Here is a 22,068-nt window from a genome sequence, read left to right on the forward strand (position 1 = left end):
CAAGCACTGCCGCAGAGTATCTGAAAAACACAGCCTCTACAAACTGCTGCAGCAGCTCACAGGGAGTTTGAGCTCAGCAGCAACACATCAGCGTCACTACTGAAGAGAGTCCAGCAGAGGGCTGCGAAGGTGATGAGGGGACTGGAGCATCTCTTCTGAGGAAAGGTTGGGAGACCTAGGGCTGTTTAGCCTGGAGAAGACTGAGAGGGGATATTATCAATGCTGATCAATATCTAAAGGGCAAGTGTCAAGAGGATGGGGCCAGACTCTTCAGAGGTGCCCTGTGATAGGATGAGGGGCAGCAGACACAAAACTAGAACTCATGTGGAGTCTCCTTCTCCAGACATTTTCAAGGTCTGGATGCCTTCCTGTATGACCTGCCTTAGGTGATCCTGCTTTGGCAGGGGGGTTGGACTCAATGGTCTCCAGAGGTCCCTTCCAACCCCTACCATTCTGTGATTCTATGATTTACCCAAGACAGAGGCTCATACTGATGTGTCAATGGCTTCTAGTGGGTGTTTGTCAAGTCCCTCGATGGGTGCCATGTTTCATCCAGTGTATGATAATCCTCTTGTCTCTGTCAGCATAGTGCAGCCACCACCTTTGGGAAGCAGTCAGACAACCCATTGCTCATGCTGTCAGCCTTACACAGATGCAGCAAACTCTTGGTATCTTATTTCCAGAGGATTCAGCAGGATTGCTGTCCTGTGGAGCTTATTAATTCTTGGGGAGCTTTCATGTGCTGCATTGTGGCATGTACTTTTCCTGCCTTCAGTCTGTTTCCATCAACACCCTGGAGTACTTAGAAAACCCATTCCCACAAACTCATGCCAAGGGGCTTTCATGAACTGCTATTACAGACCAACGATGTCGATACCATCTAAGCAAAGCTGTGTAGTTCAGACACTTTCAATAACTCACTTGTAAACAAGTGGTGGCTGACCTTACCTGTAGCAGAGCAGGCATTTAGCTATAATGCAGAGATTAAGATTACTTAGGAAAACTTAACATTCTAATTTTGATGGGGCTAAAACCTCAGCATGTGGGCACATACATTCTTTCATACATCTGAAATTGAGTAAGATCTTAGTTTCAACAGCCTGTTGTCTTCTGATAGATGATAACATAAAATCATAGAATTGTTTGGTTTGGAAGAGACATTCAAAATTACAAAGTCTGTTAATCCAGCACTGCCAAACCATGTCCCTCAGCACATCTGCACATCTTTTAAGCCCCTCCATGGTGGGGTTTATTATGTATAACTTGACTGTATATGGAAGGTCCTGCCTTCACTCCTCATCACCACTCTCTTGGAACTGTGATGAGATGGGGCTTTTGTGCCCCAATGTATTTTATTTCTGAGAGGACATGGGGCAACGGGTGGAAGTTGAGGCATAGTAAGCGCCATGTAAACATGAGGAAAACATTTTTCACTGTGAGAGTGACAGAACGCTGGAACAGGCTGCCTACAGGGGTTGTGGAGTCTCCTTCTCTGGAGATATTCAAACACCTGCCTGGATGTCTTCCTGAGTGATTTGGTACAGGTGATCGTGCTCTGGCAGTGGGGTTGTACCAGATGATCCAACCCCTAGCATTCTGTGATTCTGTGAATACCCCTGTGGGTATCTATGCATTCAGCCTTGTATTAAATGTTTCTCACGTTAAATGTCGCAGCAGCCAGAGCATGCACCGCAGGGCCCTGGGTGGGTTTAAGCTTTCATGAGGGATATAGGAAGACACAAGAGATGGTTTGATGCACGGCCAGTGACAGAAACGACTACACACCACGGCAGGGCCGATTCAGTGTAACTTTACACTCGTCTAGCTCTCGCCACCAAGTCGCTGCTGTCATTTCGCACCCTCACACCCAGCCCCGCGATGCGCCAGCCCGACCGCCCTGCCTCGCCTCGAGGGCTTCAAGCATCCCTTCCCCTTCACAGAAGCCCTGTCCGCCGCCGGGGCGGAGCTAAGGGAAGGCCGCACCGTTCCGCGTCCCGGCAGCATCGGCTGTGCGGACAGGCGCCGCGGGCAGCCCTGCGCGCCGGGGAGGAGGAAGGCCCCCTCGCACAGCGCCGAGCTTGAAGAAGGCCCCCTAGCGCCGAGGAGGAGGCAGGCCCTGCCGCCTGAAGGGAAGGAGGTCGCGATGCCGCTCTACGAGGGTCTGGGCAGCGGCGGGGAGAAGACCGCTGTGGTGATAGATCTTGGCGAGGCCTTCACCAAGTGAGTGGCGTCGCGCTCCCAGCCTTGTCTGCCCGCTTTCTGTCGCGATACGCTTCGCCGTGGAGCTACTATTGGGGCTGCGGGGCGGGCCGGCTGTCGGGATGAATAATTGTGTGGGCTTTTTTCTTTTCTTCCCCGTTTTGTGGTGATCTACGTGCTGCAAACAGACACTAGCAGCCTTCGCAGCCCAGAAGACCAAACATCGTGGGCTGCATGCCTAGCAGCGTGGGCAGCAGGTGGAGGGAGGGGATTTTGCCTCTCTTCTCCGCTGAGCCCCCACCTGCAGTACTGGGTCCGGCTCTGGAGTCCTCAGCACGGGAGAGACCTGGGTCTATTGGAGCAGGTCTGGAGAAGGCCACAACAATGATATTAGGGCTGGACCCTCTCTGCTCTGAGGCCAGGCCAAGAGAGTTGGGGTTGTTCAGCCTGGAGAAGAGACTGCTCCAAAGAGACCTTTTTGTGGTTTTTCAGTACGTAAGGGGGCCTATGGAATATCCCTGGAAGTGTTCAAGGCCAGGTTGGATTGGTCTTTGAGCAGCCTGGTCTAGTGGGAGGTGCCCCTGCCCATGGCAGGGATGTTTGAAATCTTTGAGGTCCCCTCCAACATTCTATGATGTTTCCGTAAGAAGGATACAGATAATCTTTTTAGCAGGGCCTGTTGTGACAGGACAAGGGGAAATTTACTCTAGGTGTCAGAAGTTCTAGATAACAAGCCTGTCTGATGGTCTGCTATTACACCGTCTCAAAAAATATCAAGTACAACGTAGTACAAAACCAAATGTCATAGAAATACAAATGCAAACCCAACAACTCTTGCCTCTTTAGAGAAGCAGAGACATCCTCAGGGTGTCAAGAAGGCAAATTCATCCACATGGACACAATCAGAAATGTGTGCCTAGCCTAAAGCCAACAGTATTTGTGTGAAAGATGCCTCTCCAGCACTGAAACTTGGGAAGCATTTCTAGAGTATTTTAACATGGAGCATGGTGCCAGATTGATTCAACAGCCTCTTTTCCCAGAGGACTGCATGTGCCTGGGACATGAGTGTGTGGGGAGCTGACGATTTCTAACACTACAAGGTTGTTTTGATTTGTGGTGGGCAGAGGTATAGTTAAATTTTTGGTCTATGACATAAATCACTAAATAATGAGCATTTCTCCTTCCCCCTTGAGTTGTACTACTTTTAAGCTAAAACACAAAACTGAAAAATAGAATCACAGAATGGCTTAATTAGAAGGGACCTTTAAAGGCCATCTAGTCCACCCCCTTGCAGTCAGCAGGGACACCTTCATCTAAGTCAGGTTGCTCAGAGCCCAGTCCAACCTGACCTGGAACCAGGGTAGACACCAGGAATCTGGTGTCTACCACTTCAACTCTTACCAACCTGTGATACCCAGTACGTCCAGCAGCTTTACAGTTTTCTACTAGTGTGTTCTACTGTTAGTTTTCATCTGAGGCTTTTACTTAATGTGAGTGGCAGTGGTGAAACAAATGTCAAACACTATTCTTTCTTTTTTAATCAAATCTTGAGTTTCTTTTGGTTTTCATTTGGCTTCTTCAGCCTATGATATTTTTGTCTTTTAAGGTGCAGTTGCTTTATGAAAACCAGATGGGTTTCTGAAAAATTTGTTTTGATGTTGCTGCTAATTTCATTATGTTGCATCTAAGTGGGATGTGGAGCCCTCTTGTTCTGCCAGGAAGCCTGCAATAGTAACCAGTCATCTTGAGGCAGTAATTACACAATGGTAAGGGTTGGAAGGGACCTCTGGAGATCTTCGAGTCCAAGCCCCCTGCCAAAGCAGGACCACTCAGGGCAGGTCACACAGGAACATATCCAGGTGGGTTTTGAAAGTCTCCAGAAACCTCTCGGGGCAGCCTGTTCTAGTGCTCCGTCACACTTACAGTAAAGTAGTTTCCCCTCATGTTTAAGTGGAACTTCCTGTGTTCCCTGTGGCCCTCATCCTATTACAGGGTACCTCTGAAAAGAGTCTGTCTCCTTCCTGATATTCACCCTTCAGATATTTGTAAGCATTAATACAATGCCCTCTCAGTCTTCTCCAGGCTAAACAGCCCTAGGTTTCTTAGCCTTTCATCATAAAACAGATCCTCCTTGCAGCCCTCTGCTGAACTTTCTCTAGTGTTTCCCAATCCCTCTTGAGCTGGGGAGCCCAGAACTGGATACAGTACTCCAGATCTGGCCTCACCAAAGCAGTGTGGAGGGGGAAGAGAGCCCAGGATGCTTGTGAAGGGATGCTTTCAAAGTTAGAAATGGGGGTGGGAGTGAAACATGTCTGTGGAACAGTGCTGATCAGCAGTGAAATAGGCCACAGGATCAGCATGGTGATCATCACGGCTTTGTCTTTTGTTTCCTCTAAATAAATGCAACACAAAAGAAGAGACAATTACTTAATCTTGCCTGTGTTTACTGGGAGCTTTAGTGAAACTTGTGGGCCTGTGTCAAAGACACAGGAAGGTATTTCTCTGGAAATGTAGTAGGCTGAAAGGAAGGCTGCAGGGGGATGACTGTAAACAGAAAACTGTACTCAGTGGAAAGTAGGAGGCACATCAGAGCTGAATATAACAGTCCTTAAGTGAAGAAAACTTGTTGAATGTAGCTGAGAGGGTATCAATACAAAGGTGTTAAATCTGTCTCATTCAAGATGGCTGTGTGCAAAACACCTCTTTGCACTCACTGAAGTATCCCTAATTAGTGCCTCTGATGGTTCCTAGGCCTAGTATGTTAAATAATGATTTGAAATGATTTAAGGTTTTCAACATTGTCTTTTAGGTGTGGGTTTGCAGGAGAAACTGGACCAAGATGCATTATTCCCAGTGAAATAAAGAAACCTGATGTCTCAAAGGTAAACTACTTTACCTTTACAGTGTTTGATGTGTTATGGTACAGAAAGAATTTGCAGGTATCTTTTCTCTCCATTATAAGCTGGGTTTCATTATCTTATAACTGCTGATGTTAGCAGATTGTAACTAGATACAAGTAAGTGTGCTACAAGTTAAGGGAAACCCGTTACCAATGCAGCTTAGGTATGGGGCATTTACTGAGACATTTTTTTCCCTAGGTCTGTTTTTTTGTTATTTCTTTTAGTGGAGAATGGCAACTTTGGAAAACTAATGTTGAGATAAGTTACCAATATGAAAAATTATCATGAGTAAACTCTGGAGCTTAATTAGAAGGTGACTTTATGAAATGCTTTGTAAGCAGGAGTGAGTATTTCTTTGCATGTCAGATCATATATGTTCAGATACAATGTATTATTGTATATATTGATTTAGGCCCCATGTATATATCTGTTTATATGTAATCACTGCCTGTGGATATTCTTACTTTACAGCCTGTCAAAGTTGTTCAGTACAACATTAATACAGAAGAGCTCTATTCATATCTGAAGGAATTTATCCACATGCTGTATTTCAGGTAAGAAATAGTTGGATATTAGTTATTCATGCCTTTTGTGGCTCTTTTTGTGAGCATGGTGAGAGGTGTTAGAAGTGTGACTGAAGAAAAGACAAAGAAAAATTTGCAAGTGGCTGCCTGGCTGTGTTTTTGCAGGAGGAATTTTGTGGTGCTGAGATTCAGGTTACATTACAAAGTGTTAGTGTCCTGCAGCATCAGAAGTAGAGCATACTTCGTGAGTTCCCTTTTAACTGTGGCACTTATAAAGGACTTGATAGGGGAAGATCATGACCTAAGTTAGACTGATTTTAGTAAAGCTGAAACTCATCTTTTATCAATGCAGAGCTCTCTCCATGTGACAGTGGTTTGGAAAGAGGAATCTTAATCTGTGGAATATTTTTACCTCAGTAATACATCTTTTTATTGTATTTTTAGTACCATTAGTGAATCATGAAGTTGAACTTACTCTTTTATCTTTACTTCCAATCCTTAATTTCACACAGTAAAAATTATCACAGGGAAAGCAGTACTTAATTTCTGTGCCTCAGATCTTCTGGTGCAGGTTGGGTTTTTTTTTCTTTCTTGATCCTTGATCATAGTGTTGTAGTTGAAATCAGGACAGTTCCATCCTCCTCCACTGAAATCAGGACATTTGTGTCATCATTCTTCCTCTTATGGGCACACTGACACTGAACAAGCAATTAATGGCTATTATCTGTGCCTGGTTTTGCACTTCTTTATATTGATTTTGAAATGTGTAATGGATACTCAGAACTGCAGACTGCTGGCAGATAACTCTAGAACTCATTTTCTATGACTCAGTTTCCTATCTTATAGGAAAGTGTTGGGGTTTTCAAGTCTGAGAGAAAGACTTCATGATCTGCTGTAGAAAACGCTATCTAAATGCAAATTGTTAGGATTTTGGAGGAGAATGAAGTGTGAGAATAAGATAAGTCTCATGATGCGTGCTTAAAGCTACCACTTTTGTTTTACGCATCTTGCCTTTTTTTTGTAGGCATCTGCTGGTGAATCCCAGAGACCGTCGTGTTGTGATCATAGAATCTGTCCTGTGCCCCTCACACTTCAGAGACACTCTCACGAGGGTCCTTTTCAAGCACTTTGAGGTACATATTTTAGATAGCTACTCTGTATGCGCAGTGTAGCTCTTGCTGGTAGATATTTTGCTTACAGCCACTAGTGGATATGGACAACAAAATTAGAATAAACCCAAAAGAATAAGAGAGGCAGAAAGAAGACGAAAGAAAGCTGATAGTTGTTTGGGGATGTAGGGCAATGGAAACTGGACTAGAAGTTGGGTTTGTTTTGTTCTGACTCTGAGGCCCCAAAGCAGGCGCTGTTAACAAGGCTCCAAAGGGTTTCTCTGGCTCGCACAAAAATACAGCTCACATTGTGCTGTTACAGACAGATTCAATAATCCCCATCGAGCGTTGCCTGAAGCCAGAATTTATATTTAAACACTTGTTAGTGCTCTGTCAGCAAATCTTATGACTTCTACCAGAGTCAATATCTTTGTCTAGCACATGATCTAATCTCTGGCTATACTCATTTAGAGGAGAGATTAACCGAAGTTTAGTATTTTCTGTGCTTAATGAGTCTTCTGGAAGAGAAGTCTGAAACTCATTCCTGCTTAGTTCTATCAGAAAATATTTCAGATGGTGAATCTGGATTTCTTCATTTCAGACAGAACAAAGGTTAAGGGTCTTCTATAAGAAGTTGTGAGCTACTAGTTTGTCTGCAAAACTTTTTCACTGTGCTTCCACAGCTCGCTTTAGCAACTAATCTTTTGCATAGTCCTTTCCTGCTCCGGATGAAATTTTTGGCTTTCTTGAAACGGCTGAAAGATTTGAGTGACTTGGCTTCGTCATCTTAGTCCTGTTACAGGAAAAAATATGTCTCAGATAAAGCATTCACATGCAAAATTGGTTGTTGAAAAGGATTTGTGACTGGGGAAGTCATATTTTCATGAAGAGTCTTTGTCATTTGTTAAGAATTTAGCTGATACTGATGTGAGGTTAATTCTCTCTGGGTCATATTTGCATTCAGTGCAGAGAGTAAGAGTTAATGTTAATACAGGGCTGATATTATAAGTTGGATCTCTGGGCTAGATATCAGTAATACTGCCCTTAAATGCAGGACTTAATGAAATCAATCATGTAGCTTACACTTCAAGATGTTCCGTTAAAGGAATTGTTGCTATCTAGAAAAACTGAGTTATGGAATTCTGTGAGAAAGAAGTGTTCCTTACATCATTTTGACTTGAGTTTCCACATTGCTTTGGGGAGAGTGTTTTAAATAGTCTCTCCTGTGAGGTTGTGTGCAAGTGTGTTCTCATAAGGCACATTTTTATGGGTTTTCTGGTGTATTTGTTCACATATTCAAGTCTTTATACAACATTTTAAGTAGCTGTGGTTTAGTTTCTGTAATTTTTTGACCATGACAGTAAGAAACTTGATCAGTGACTTAAGATGAACTCTGTAGTTATCTCTTGCTTTATTTTTTTTAACAAGCCCATGTAAGATTCCTTATTACTGGAGTCACTGGTATGTCCCACAGATAAGGTGAAGGTAGAATTTAGAATCCTGTTGTATTTTGTTCATTACTACACTGCTTAAAAACCTCAAGATACAGTTGCTTGGATTTTGCTCTTAATATGACATTGAAGCATCTGTGCTTTGGGTGGTTTGTTTCTTTTTCTCTCCTCCTGCCAATTGTCCTTCTGTTTTTCATGTTAGGTACCTTCTGTTTTGTTTGCTCCAAGTCATCTAATGTCTCTGCTGACACTTGGGATCAATTCTGCCATGGTGCTAGACTGTGGATATGCTGAAAGTTTGGTGCTGCCTGTATCCTTTAATAATACAGAAACAACATTTTCACCATTAAGGCTGTCATGACAAGATGATATCTGTATAGACTTCAGGTGTGTTAAAAGGTGATAGGAACTGATCAGCCAGTCTGGCTTTTGACTCTGAGATATCATGACATGGAGAATCTCTTAACAGCTGACATGCTAAATCTGTGTTGCCTTAAACTCGGTGTAATGGTTCATAACTTCAAAATTTGGGAAGCCTGGTTCATAACTTCAGCCTTTATAGGCTAGAAAATAATGTTGGAGAAAAGCAGTTTTCAGACAGTTGTTGAGGGGAAAAAGGCATTAAGTTCCACCAGATTGAAAACACTAAAACCAAGAAGGAGCTTTTCCTGATCTTCATGTAGATCTATGAGGGAATTCCAATTCTGAGCTGCTGGGGTGCTCTTCCTCTGGGAGGAAAGGCTATCCACAAGTAAGTTCACAGTTACACCTTCCAACTTACTGATGATTTATTCATGATGGTTCATCTTTGACTAATGAGTAAAGGTTCCTGTTGAGCATGACTTAAATCGTAACTGTTGCTGTCACAGCATCTGATTTTTAAAGTTACCACTATGTTCTTTGCCGATGTAAAAGCTGTGAAAACTAGATCTGCTTCAGTTTATATTTAGAAGAATGTAACTGAAAGGAATAAGTACTATCCCTTAAGTGTGATACAGAGAATCAGCCTGATCAACAGCTGTCTTTAGCTAACTGAATGTGCCATGTTTCAGGGAGCTGGAGTATCAGTTGTTGGAGCAGTGCACAGTTGATACAGGATTAGCCAAAGGACAAAGCCTTCCATCTGTGATGGGTAAGGTCTGTTTGATGTAGCATTTGTGCTGTGAACTTGCACTGGAGGAGGTGGTTTAATACCATCAGTGAAAAAAACGAGTTTCCTATTCACTGCATCTTATGTGATCTATTTTCATGATTTCTTTCTCTGTATTTAGCAAGTGTATTCTTTTTCTGATAAGCCACTCATAACAGCAGGTTGGAATGAAGGCCGAGATAAACGTTCAGCAATTTTTCAGTCTCTTTTGAGAGAAGATAACCTTTTTATTTCTGTTCTTAATACCCTTTCTTCCTGAGAAATCCTTCAAATCTGCTGTCCAAGTGAAACTTCAATGTCCTAAATGTAATTCAAACTTAATTTCACTCTTAAGTTCTCCTTCTACTTGAAAAGCTTGTGTTCTAAGTTACTTTTTTTAAATTTCAGGCTCAGTTCCAGAAGACATAGTAGAGGATATAAAAGGTAAAACTTTCTGCTTCACAAAACTCTCGTTTACTAAATTGTGCACTAGAGTGTGGTACTAACAAGTGTGCAATACTTTAAAGTTAGGACTGTGTTTTATCTTCTCTGTTTATATCACTGGAATAACTTGCAGTGTTCTTCATCTGAAATCAAAACTGTGCTGAATTCCTCTTTCAGGTCCAGCCTATGGTGGTAAAGATGTAGGCTGTAGATACCTACAGTACACAAATTCAGAAAGGCTATTACACTATTGTATGTCTCCTGTGATCAGCAGGCCAGCTTAACTTGCTGTTGTGTATTTCAGCTACTGACATTTTGCTTGCTGCCTGTGAATGTATACAGTGTGTGCTCTGTGGGACAGAATTAACAGATGTCATGTTCAAAACCTGGTATCGGAGATCCATTTTAGTTGCAAGTGCAACATTTAAACAGTCCTAACATCAGGACCTAAGAATGCTTTAAGGTGGTTTTGTTTGTAAAGTAACTAGGAAGGCTCAGTTTGCTTTGAAGTAAATTCTATCAAAAAAAATATGTAGAAGAGATTTTGGCATGTTAATCGGGTAGGCAAGATGAGTCAAGGATTCCATTTGCTCCAGAAAAAAATAGAGGCTATCTTTGAGCAGAATTTGGATGAATTCCTGTGTGACATTTCATGTGTTGTACGTATAAAAATATAGATAATTGTAGAAGCTAGCAACTAGTATATATCTCTTGGTCCAAATTAGGAAGTAGTCCATCAGTCAAATGCAAAATAAATTAAATACAGCTGGGACTCATTAAGTGGAAGTTGCTTCTCTTAATTCCTAGATGTGAACACAATTTTCTGATCACTTCTGGTTTTATGCAGTCTTTTGGAACAGATATAGTAGGGTTGAAATTATGATTGCCTGTGTACTGAAGGGTTGTGTCTGTGTGATAGCCATTTGTGAAGCTACCTCATGTGTGCCAGGTACTAATAAGTAAATGTACACTAAGAGCTGAGATACAAATGAAGTTTCGCTCTTGGCAGTGTTGCTAAACACTGGAGTGAAAAATGTCCCTGCTTGCTGGAGGGGATTTGAACTAGATGGCCTTTGAAGGTCCCCTCCAACCCAAACCATTTTGTGATTCTTAGAGTGCTGCAGGAAATACATTGCATGGTTACAGCTTGTTTGAAAAATGAGCAGTGTCTCCTTTGAAGCCATGGTGCAAGACCCACAGTGGTGTGTTTGACAGCAGAGAACAACCCCTGTCACCATGTAGTAACTGAAAGCATGATTAGTAACATCCCTCTCTTTAAATCTTATGTAGCTTGTCTGAGAAAGAAATCATACCTTGGCTAGCACAGTTTTGGTGTCAGTTTCATGTAACTCATAGTCTAGATAGCATCTGAACTCTGCTGAAGTGCTGAGACCATTTTTCTTTACATGTATTTGATAATGGCTTTGATCAGCGAGAGTCTGAAGTGTGTGTTGTGCTATAAATTAAGCAAAATTATTGTCTTCATTGCTGATGAAAGGATCCAACAAAATCTCTCTTCTGCCCCTTTCTGTTCTTTTATGAAGTCCGCACCTGTTTTGTGAGTGATCTCCAACGTGGACTGAAAATCCAAGCAGCCAAGTTCAACATTGATGGCAGTGCTGAGGTGAGTGGAGAGTGAAGCCTATGCTAATCTTTTGAAGTGGCTGTAGCCTTTTTGGCCTCTAAAATAATGCCTCTTTGCTTTCATTTCTAGCGTCCTTCACCTCCTCCAGATGTGGACTATCCATTAGATGGAGAAAAGATTCTCCATGTAGTTGGCCCAATCAGGTGAGTAATGCCATAGCAGAGTATTTAGCTTTAGGAGGGTGTGTTTTCAACTCTAAAAGCACATACATTTCTGTAAAATTGAATTTTAATGCAGCTCTTGCATGGCTTGGGGAAAAGTGGCTGGAAAGCTGCCCAGAGAGAAAGACCTGGGGGTGTTGGTTGACAGCCAGATGAATGAGGCAATGCATACCTGATGGCCAAGAAGGCAAACAGCATCCTGACCTGTATTAGCAGTAGTGTAGCCAGCAGGACTGGGACAGGGCTTGTCCTCCTGTACTTGGCACTGGTGAGGCTGCACCTTGGGTAATGGGTTCAGTTTTGGGCCCCTCACTACAGGAAAGGCATTGAGGTGCAGGAGCATGTGCAGAAGAGGGCAATAAAGCTGGTGAAGCGTCTGGAGAGCAAGTCCTGATGGGGAGCAGCTGAGGGAAACAGGGTGGTTTAGTTTGGAGAATAGGAGGCTAAGGGGAGACCTTCTTACTCTCTACAGCTACCTGAAAGGAGGTCATAGTTAGATGGGAGTCAGTCTCACCTAAGTAACAAGTGATAGGACAAGAGGAAATGGCCTGAAGTTGTTCCAGAGGAGGTTTAGGTTGGATATTAGAAGAAACTTCTTAGCTGAGAGGGTTCTCAAGCACTGGAACAGGCTCCCCATGGAGGTGGTTGAATCATCATCACTGGAGGTGTTTAAAAGATGCAGAGATGTGGCGCTGAGGGACATGGTTTAGCAGCAGATTTGTTAGAGTAGATAATGTTTGTACTCGATGGTTTTGTAGGACTTTTCCAACCCAAACGATGCTATGATTCTCTATGCTTTTAACATCTCGTAGCTGAAGGCTTTGTGCGGGGGCACAGCGCGTGCCTGTAATAAGAGGAGTCAGCAACTCTGGAGAGCTCACAGGTAGGGAGAGATGAGAGCAAACAGATGGGAGAGATGAGGGAAACAGAGTATTAAATCATGACGATGAGACAGCTTCAGTGAAGTGAGCAGGACAGTGTCTCCTCCCTGTTGGCACTGCCTGGTGCATGAGTTGTCAGCAGGAAGTCTGTAGTTATTTGCAGTTCTGCAGTTGGGGAGTGTGAGCTCACAGTGTAGTGTTGCTTCTCATTAACACTCATTTCCTGTCTTTTCAACAGAGACTCTGTTGTGGAAATACTGTTTGAACAGGATAATGAAGAGACATCTGTTGCCACTTTGATCTTAGACTCACTCATTCAGGTATCTTTATATTGAAAACAATTTACTGAATGCCTCCAGCGTTAGAGAACCTGCTGTTACAAACGACTCCACCTAGAGTAACGCCCTTCTGACTGCAGGTCACCATTGGCTGGAGAAGTTGAGCACAGGATGACTCCTGGAGTTCTGCCACACGATGAGTTTCTGAGGGGTGGCAAGTCACCATGTGTCATCCGCTCTGTGATTGTTTTTTTACTCTTTGGTACACTGCAACATGTCTAGGAGAGTCTTCTAAGAAAGGTGGTGCTTGCTTCACAGAGGAATAAAGCAGATGGTGTTTGTCTAGGGGTGAGGCTCTACAAAATGACAAAGGAGAAGCTAATACTTGGTGTTAAAGGAATGACACTGCTTGAACTGAAACGACACAGATACTCCCTTTATTCTCTTTTCAAGGTGTTTTGCTCAAAGTCAGACTTTAAGCCCTGCAGACTGCTGGCTTTCCTAAAATAGAACAAAATTAATTTAGACATCTCAATTACAGGCAGTCTGTTAGATTTATTGTGGACAATTTTCTTGGCAAATCCAAATGTTTTATTTCTTGTTATGTTTAGGGGAAAAGGCATTAGAAAGCCACTATAAATGGAAATTTTCATTAGGTGGTGGTGCATGTGTGCTAATTAAAGTTGACTTCCTGTAGTTACTGATGCCATTTAAATTCGTTTGCTGAGACATAATTTATTGGAGAGCCATAGGCTTGGATGACAGGACAAATATTCCTATTAGAATTCCTTATGAGAAGAAATGGTTTAACAAGATCTGTGCCTGGACTCCTCACCTCTACATCTCTAGGTGTTTACTTTACATTACTCTTTGGCCAGAGGGAAGACAAGTGTTAAATAGCATCCAGTGGACAAGAGAAATATGGCAGCCCGAAATTTTCCAAAGGGACAGCACAGGGCTATTCTGTAAGGAGCAGAACTGACCGAGATTGGTCTTCTCATGCTTTTATGTCATCTAGTTGGATTATCTGATGCTTAAGGCAAGCTCCAGCAGATACCTTTTGTGCCCCCATGACTTCTGTGGAACATACTCGCACATGAAAGTAAAAAGAGTCAGTCACATGTGTTAAGTGTTCCATCTCTGAGAGCACTGGTTGAGGCTTCACCTCTCTCTGGCACATCTCCCAGAACCTGTGGGAATTACTGTCACTAGTAATTCTCTAATCTGTTGTTTTGGCCTCTCTGAGATAAAGGGCTTTACAGGAACACAGTTTGTCCATAAAAGCCTTCACTGGGCAATTCCTTATGCCTGGTTTTCTTGGGAAATCTGGTGGAAAAATTATGTTGGTTATGTTTCCTCTAAGTGTGAGAAAGCAGCAACTGCAGCGCACAGAAAGTCTGACTGGATATCTAGTAGGCCTTTGAATGCTTGTTCATGCAACTTCAGTTAAAGTGTTGTTAATTTGTGTTGTGGTTTGTTTTTGTTGTTTTTTTTTTTATTCCTGTTTATTACATTAGTGTCCTATAGACACCAGGAAGCAGTTGGCAGAGAACTTGGTAGTTATTGGTGGCACTGCCATGCTGCCAGGATTCCTTCACAGGCTTATGGCTGAAATCAGATACCTGGTGGAGAAACCCAAGTACAAAGAAGTCCTTGCCACCAAAACCTTCAGAATTCACACTCCACCTGCCAAACCCAACTGTGTGGCCTGGCTGGGAGGTAAGAACAAAAACAACTGTTAAGCAAAGGTACAAAATGAAAAAAAATCTTGCAAGTAGGCTTTGGAATGCATCAGTAGCAGTAAGAGTTAGGTGAGCTATTGAAATCAAGCTGTCTTGGAGCTGTGTGGAGTTATGTCCTCCTGCAGGAAACTAGAGTAAAGTTCCCTCAGCGACATTTGGAAGGCAGAAAGGCGCTGCAGGTTGTGGGAGCTTTTAACAGGTGACAATGATGTGATGGAAGTTGGCTCAAGTGCAGTGCAGGGCTGGCGCCATATGGTGGCACCAGAGGGACCTGCTGCCTGCGGGAAAACCTGCTTGTTGGTAGCAGAAGTTTCGTCAGTGACAGAGGGGCTGTGAGCTGTGGGGAGGCCACAGGCTGCTATCTGCTGTGCTGATCGCCAAGTGACAATAAATACAGCAGCTCTACCATGGATATTGAATACTGTTAGGGAAAGAGAAGGGCCTTCTCTTGCTAGCGAATCTTTTAAGGAAGGTTCTGTGGTTGATAAGAATCAATGCTTTTCTAAACTTTCAGTTACTAAGCAGGGCCCATCTGGTGGGTGTGAGGAACTAACTTTTATTTCCATACACTTCAAAATGCAAACGTTCACAAAATTTTAGTTTTGAAACCTTTCAAATCTACTTTTAGGATTCGAAGCAAGAACAATTTCTGTGCACCAGTTTCTCTGATGCTTTTCTTCACTGGCAGTGCTAATGGGTTGCTGTTGCCTGAATCTTCTCACAGCTTGTGTGAAGTTCCTGTGGGTCTCATGTGACGCTTCTTGGAGAGAGATTTCCTTAAACACTAGTTGTTTTGTGTGAAGTGCTTAAAAATCAAAACTTCCAGGAAACTTGGTCTGCTAGGCCAGTTTTCTTCTCAGCAGAGACTAGGCAATTCTTTTTCAGTTACTTTCAGGGAACATAAATAGAAGCAATTTATGAATAGCTGGGCCACTGAAAAGGAATGTGATGAGATCCTGTCATTTCTTTAATTCTTGGGAGTGGAAAAAGGATAGTTTTGATTCTTGATGGGGAGAAGTAGAAAAGGGCACTCAATGCATCAAATTAAAGCAACATTTTATTCTTTTTTTTTTTCCCCCTTATTAATGTAGGAGCCATCTTTGGAGCACTTCAGGACATACTTGGGAGCCGATCTGTGTCCAAAGAATACTACAGCCAGACAGGCCGCATACCCGACTGGTGCTGTCTTAATAATCCTCCACTGGAAATGATATTTGATGTTGGAAAAGCACCCCCACCACTGATGAAGAGGGCTTTTTCTACTGAGAAATAAGTCCCTAAATGCTAGGCAAGGATTTTCCTCATCTATTTCAAGTAGATATCCCTGCATTGACACCTTTAGGATTTTATATTAAGTAACATGTGTGTAACAAGTTAAATGTCAACCATGTGGATGTCTGGGGGGAGTATGGGGGTAGCTACTAATGCTATTTAAAATCACATCCAGTTATCTCTTAAAAAACTTAACTCTGGCAACTACTATGCTATTCTGTCCACTTCTGAAGAAATTCTGTACCATCATGAGTTGCAGCCTGTTGAGTTGTCTGTTATTTATCTGTACAGTAAATGACATTGTTGAGAGAATCTGGCTTAAGACGTTTTGATTTTGGATATGGTTAGAGATATGAAGGATGGATTACTGCAGGAAACACTGGTGGAAGCTTTTCTGTCAAATTCCATATTAGAATATTCCACCCTTGCATCACATGTGAGGACATTTTTTGGGACTATTTAGCAAAAGTGCTGGAGCAGTGTTTCTCCTAGACGCAGTCCTCCTTGGAGAGTTTTGGCAGAGACCTCCTCTGCCTGTAGTTCTCACATAATGCTAACAACTCTTACAGTATCTCTCTTCCAAGAACTGATTCACTCATGGTTGAATCCCCCTTCTGCAGGTGTTTAGAAGAGACACAGATGTGGTGCTGTGGGACATGCTTTAGCACCAGACTTGGTAGAGTTAGGTAATAGTGGAACTTGATGATCTTAAAGATCTTTTCCACCCAAATGATTCTATGCAAGAGCTATAAACAGGGGTGGAAAGAAGTCTGGAATCTCTTACTGAAATAACAAGCTCAGAAGCCACTCCTTTGCCTTCCTTCTCCTATCAGAAACATTAAACTTTACTGTCCCACAACAATATGTATTAAATGAAACTGCAATTTCTAAGTTCATTGCTTACGGTGGAAAAAAGTGGATGTTAACACTGCATTTAGGAATTGCTGGCTGGTTGATAGGCTTTAAGCAATGCTGTAACTTCACAAACTGGAGGAGAAGGAGCATTCCCCTGGAAAACAAACACAATTCCATTCCGCTGCTAATGCTGCGGCTTTTGGTTTGTCATCATTCTCACGATACTTCCTGATACTGCTGTGAAATCACTTTGCACGTGGAGCTGGGACTCCTGCTGAGCACTCCAAGCAGTGCCAGGGCATCTCAGCAGCATCCTGTCTTGGAAGAGGGGTTTTCCTTGGCCTGAAATGCTGCTGGACTTGCCACCAGTGTGCCACACTTGACTCGCTGGTTAAATGGTCACTCTGCTGGTATCTGTTGGTTGCTGCAGTTTAAATCCTACTCTGAGGAGTAATTATTTATCTTAGATTTGGGGAGACACATTGTAGTAGTTTGAAAATTACTGGATGTGGTGGAGTTTTCTATTTCTACATGCTTTTTGTGACTGATTGCCCTGTGTTGTTTGCTAACTATTTCCTGTGGTTCCTGAAGCACATTTTTTGAAGTTAAGCCTGTATTTAAATTGTGGAGGAACTTCACACTGGGCAGCATGCTCCAGCATTTAATTGAGCTTCTGCACAATTTTGTCATTCTCTTTCATATATACATTACCTTCACGTGTGGTGGTAGTTGGCACATGGTAGGAGAACACTCCCTTTTTATCTTGATGCTTTTCAGGTTAAAAGCTACAAAAAACAAGAGGTGTTGCTTGAAGTATTAAGTCTGTCATAGGTGAGACTTCGTTGGTTGGTAGCATTGGTCTGACAGTACTTACATGGATTATTTCTCTCCAGAGCTGCTGGCAGGTGTATTTTTTAATTGCCTTCCTCCTACTTCAAATGAGCTGTGTTACGCAGAAAGCACAGAAAACCAGACAGGCACAGCTGTGAGTAATTGTTAATGGTTCTTTTATAGTCCTGGGATGAGATTGGTCTTTTAGAGACCATTTCATAGAACGATAGATTCATTTAAGTTGGAAAAAACCTTCCGGATTTTTGAGTCCAACCATGAACCCAGCACTGCCAAGTCACTAAGCGCCACATCTAGACAGCTTTTAAATACCTTCAGGGATGGTGACTCCATCGTTGCCCTGGGCAGTCTGTTCCAGGGCTTTACAACCCTTCTGGGGAAGGAATTTTTCCCAATACTCAACCTAAGCCTCCCTTTGTACAACTTGAGGCTGTCTCCTCTCATCCTATCACCTGTTACTTGGGAGAAGAGACCATCTCCATCTCACTACAGCCTCCGTTCAGGGAGTTGCAGAGAGCAAGAAGGTCTCCCCTAAGCCTCCTTTTCTCCAGGTTAAACAACCCCAGTTCCCTCAGCCACACCTCACAAGATTTGTGCTCTAAAATTTTCAAGAGTTTCGTTGCTCTATCTGGACACGCTCCAGCAGGCTCTTAGACCTTAAAGTACAGTCAGGCCTGGGCAGTGTTGCTTTGCAGTGATGTGAGAGTCTCCAGTCCAAGCACTTTCTGGATTTCAAGGTCAAGAAATTTCATAGTGCTATGCACAAAAAGCTTTCCTGTAGCAGCCTGAGGAGAACGATGTACCATGACCAAAAAACCCAGGTTCTTCAACACATACTGTGTTGTGTTCTGTCAGGTTTGGATTTGGAACAATGGATTAAGCACTGTATCTGGACACCTCTGTAAATGTTGTAACTTGTATTTTGAATTCTTGATTGTCTCTGTAAGCATACAGTTAATGGTTTAATTTCCTTCATGTCCATTTCCCAGCAGATTCTTCAAAACCCAGCATTTCCTTTATGTTCTTGAGTGTCCAGGACCTTCATGGTGGTTGCACTTTGTTCCCCCTTAACAAATCATAAATTCTGTTTAGCCTGGAGAAAAGAAGACTGAGAAGGAATCTTACGAATGCTTACCAATATCTAGAGAGTGGGGATCAAGAAGATGAGGCCAGACTCTTTTCAGTGGTGCTCAGCAACAGGCACAAATTAAACACAGGAACTGCCACCTAAACATAAGGTAAAATCTTCTTTACTGTGAGGATACAGGAGCACTGGAGCAGGCTGCCCAGAGAGGTTGTGGAGTCGCCTTCTCTGGAGAGATTCTAAACCTGCCTGGATATTGCAGTCTTGTACAACCTTCTGTGGGAGACCCTGCTCTAGGATGGAGGTTGGACTAGATGATCTGCAGAGGTCACTTCCAACCGCCACTATACTGGGACAATGGTTCTGTAACTATGGGGTTACATGAGGGATGAGAGCATCCTCTCCAGCAGGGTCATGCTGTGGGGTGTGCTGCTTAGCTGCACTGCTCCACCATCACCTGTTTTCCAAGGGTCCAACTGCTTCTGGTAAGGAAGCCTGTGGGTGAGTTCTGGTTCTCCTTACAGGACTGAGGAGTGATGGAATCTTAATAGTTAGTGCATGAGGTAGACCTGCCTGGAGTGATCTCTGGCAAAGATCAGGGATATCAATAGTTTTCTGAGTGACTTCAGGATGTATTTATGATTGCAACAGTTATGATTAATAAACTAAAATAGATAAAACTGCAGGTTTTGGAGACAAGGCTGCTACATCCCTGTTCTTAATATGTTCCCAACCTGTGATGCAATGACAAGCTTGCTAAATTGATGCTACTTCCATTGCAAGGCACAAAGAGCCGTCTTTAGGCCTGGGAAAGGAACATTCAGACCCAAGATCTGCTCATTTTCCTTTGTAATGTGAATAATTGAGAGGCAGCTCAGTGACCCAGATTGTGTCTTTCCTCATTAAGAACTTAGGCAGAGCCTACTGAGGCTGCCCCTGAAAGAACAGTTTGCCATCAGCACAAGCCCCATGGAGCTGGGAGGGATTACTCATGTCTGTAAGGATCTGTAGGGGAGACTGAACTCCTACAGAGCCTGTGCTGGTGGTGGTGCAGTGATGTCATTTTCCAGAACCACAGCAGACTGCAGCTGAGGAAGTTCAGAATATTCTTAGCCCTTCCCATTTTAGGGGTATTTCTGTACAGCTGTACATGTGTACTTTGGGAATTTCACAAGAGTGGCATGTTCTGCCGCCTCTTTTTCATTCTGCCTACTCTTACCCTGTGGGGTCTCTGCCTCAATGAACAGCTTCAACAGCTGCTGTTTCACACTGCACAACCAGAAATCCCAGCTCTTCTGTTACTGGCAGGTTTAAGGGCAGAATCTCATGATCTGTTAAGGACAGAAACAGGATTCTTATTTCATCACATGGGTGAGGAAAGACTATTATCTGCTTTTCAGAACAACTAACCCTGGAAAGCCCTGAGAGTTAACACCTTAAATATGTTACTGCATTAAAAGGGATTTGGCTGGGGTTTTTGTTGTTGGTTGGTTGGTTGGTTGGTTGTGTGTGTGGTGGTGGTGTGTGTTTGTGTTTTAAATAAAGCTGAAATGTTGTATTTCTTCCTTTACTGGCATGGCAGGGATCCATGGATCCTCACAGCAGACAAATTCACAGTGAATTCAAATGTTTTATCAGGAAGGACAGTGACACAGACAAAGCCCTGCAGTAACTGGAGGTTTTTCTTCTGAAACTTCAAATTCTGGGCTGAATGCCATTCCTGAAGGTTGGTGTTAGCTAATTGCAAACAGTTCCAGCCAAGCTATGTCCTGCTGACAGGAGGACTATTTTGGAGTATTCACAAGCACAGTAAGTTGCAGTCTGCCTGGTGCTTGTGCTGTGACTCTGGAAGCTGGTCTCTGGGAAAGATGCTTTAACTCATTCCTTTCATCTCCCTTTTTATAGAATCATAGAATATCTCAAGTTGGGAGGGGTGCATAAGGATTATCAAGCCCAACTCCTTTCTTCTTGCAGGAGTATCCAAGACTAAACCATTTAGCTTAGAGCATCATCCAAATGCTTCATGAATTCTGACAGGCTTGATGCTGTGGCCACAGCCCTGGGGAGCTGGTTCCATTGACTGACCACCTTCTCAGTGAAGTACTGTTTCCTAACGTCCAATTTGAACTTCCCAGTGTGTCTTGCTGCTGGTCAGCAGAAAGAGGAAATCAGCACCTCTGTCCACTGCCCCTCTTGAGGAAGCTATAGACTGCAGCAGTGTCACCCCGAGCCTTCAATTCTCCAAGCTGAACCATCCAAGTGACCTCAGGCACTCCTCTGTAGTCTAGCCCTCAGAACCTTTCATTGTTTTGATTGCTCTTCATCTGAACACACTCAAATAGTTTGACGTCCATGTATTGAGGTGCCCAAACTGCCCCCAGAACCTGAGATGGAGCACACTAGTGCAGTAGTTGCACCCAGAACTGGAGGTAGGGCTGTAACAGTGCAATGTGGAGTGTGCAGTCACCTCCCTTGACTGGCTAGCAATGCTGTACTTGATGCACCTCAGGCTACCGCTGGCCATTTTGGCTGCCAAGGCTCACTGTTGACTCCTATTCAACTTGCCATCAGTCCAAACCCCCAGAGCTCTTTCTATGGGGCTGTTCTCTAGTGCTTCATTCCCCAGTGTGTATAACCCTATCACAGGTGTGGAGTCCCACATTTTCTTCCTCAATTCCATACACTTGGTAACTTCCCATTTCTCTAGTCTAGGACCCCACATCTCCTCCTGCTTGATTAATGTATATTTGATTCCTGCTTCCTGGTCACAGAATTATAGAAATGTTTTGGTTGGAGAAGACCTTTAAGATCATCAAGTCCAACCATTATGGAACTCTACCAAGTCAGGTGCTAAACTACGTCACTCAGCACCACATCTCTGTGTGTTTTAGACACCTAATGGGATGTGGATTCAACTACCTCCCTGGGGAGCCTGTGCCAAGTGTTTGAGAACCCTTTGGTTGGAAAAGTTTTCTCTAATATTGAACCTAAACCTCCCCTAGTGCAAATTGAGGCCACTTCCTCCCATCCTATGACTTCTCATTAGGGTGCAGAAACCAGCTTCCACCTCCTTTCAGGGCCTTGTAGAGAGTGATCTTGGAATATTTTGGGTTGGAAAGGCCTTTTAAAGGTCATCTAATCCAACATAGCTGCAGTAAGCAGGGGCATTTTCAACTCTATCAGGTTGCCTTAGAGATCTACTGCCCTCTGTGGCAGCCTCTGCCAGGCCTGCAGGGCTGTATGTGCATTTATATTTGTCTTCCAGGACCATTTATAAAATCTCTCTTTTCAGAACTATTTCTTACAGCCCCTGCCAAAACGATCCACGCAATAGTTGCAAGAGGGACGGTGGCTTCGGGAAGGAGGGAGGGTGTGTGTCAATTTCCTTCAGAGTCGCTGAGGCAAGCAGGGGTGCAGGTGGCATTTTCCCGCCCAGAGACCTCGAAAGGTGCAAAACACTTACGCCCAACGTGGGGCTCGAACCCACGACCCTGGGATTAAGAGTCCCATGCTCTACCGACTGAGCTAGCCGGGCGCTCTCTGGA

At 43.4% G+C, this 22,068-nt stretch overlaps 1 protein-coding gene and 1 non-coding gene across 2 annotated transcripts; one reads left to right on the top strand and one right to left on the bottom strand.

Annotated features, from left to right (window-relative positions):
• Nucleotides 1-2,099: 2,099 nt before the first annotated feature.
• ACTR10 (actin related protein 10) lies at nucleotides 2,100-16,078 on the top strand. Its single transcript, XM_009908269.2, has 13 exons — nucleotides 2,100-2,220; nucleotides 5,009-5,081; nucleotides 5,571-5,653; nucleotides 6,648-6,756; nucleotides 8,386-8,493; nucleotides 8,867-8,934; nucleotides 9,236-9,315; nucleotides 9,721-9,756; nucleotides 11,301-11,380; nucleotides 11,471-11,544; nucleotides 12,682-12,763; nucleotides 14,239-14,440; nucleotides 15,555-16,078. Exons 1-13 carry the CDS (start codon nucleotides 2,144-2,146, stop codon nucleotides 15,734-15,736), a joined length of 1,254 nt encoding a protein of 417 aa, XP_009906571.1. The 5' UTR covers nucleotides 2,100-2,143; the 3' UTR covers nucleotides 15,737-16,078.
• Nucleotides 16,079-21,985: 5,907 nt separating this feature from the next.
• Nucleotides 21,986-22,058, bottom strand: TRNAK-CUU (transfer RNA lysine (anticodon CUU)). Its single transcript has one exon. It is a non-coding gene; the product is annotated as a tRNA-Lys (tRNA).
• Between the last annotated feature and the right edge of the window lie 10 nt (nucleotides 22,059-22,068).

This window comes from Dryobates pubescens, chromosome 5 (assembly GCF_014839835.1).
Source record: "Dryobates pubescens isolate bDryPub1 chromosome 5, bDryPub1.pri, whole genome shotgun sequence".
In the NCBI taxonomy this organism is placed as follows: Eukaryota; Metazoa; Chordata; class Aves; order Piciformes; family Picidae; genus Dryobates; species Dryobates pubescens.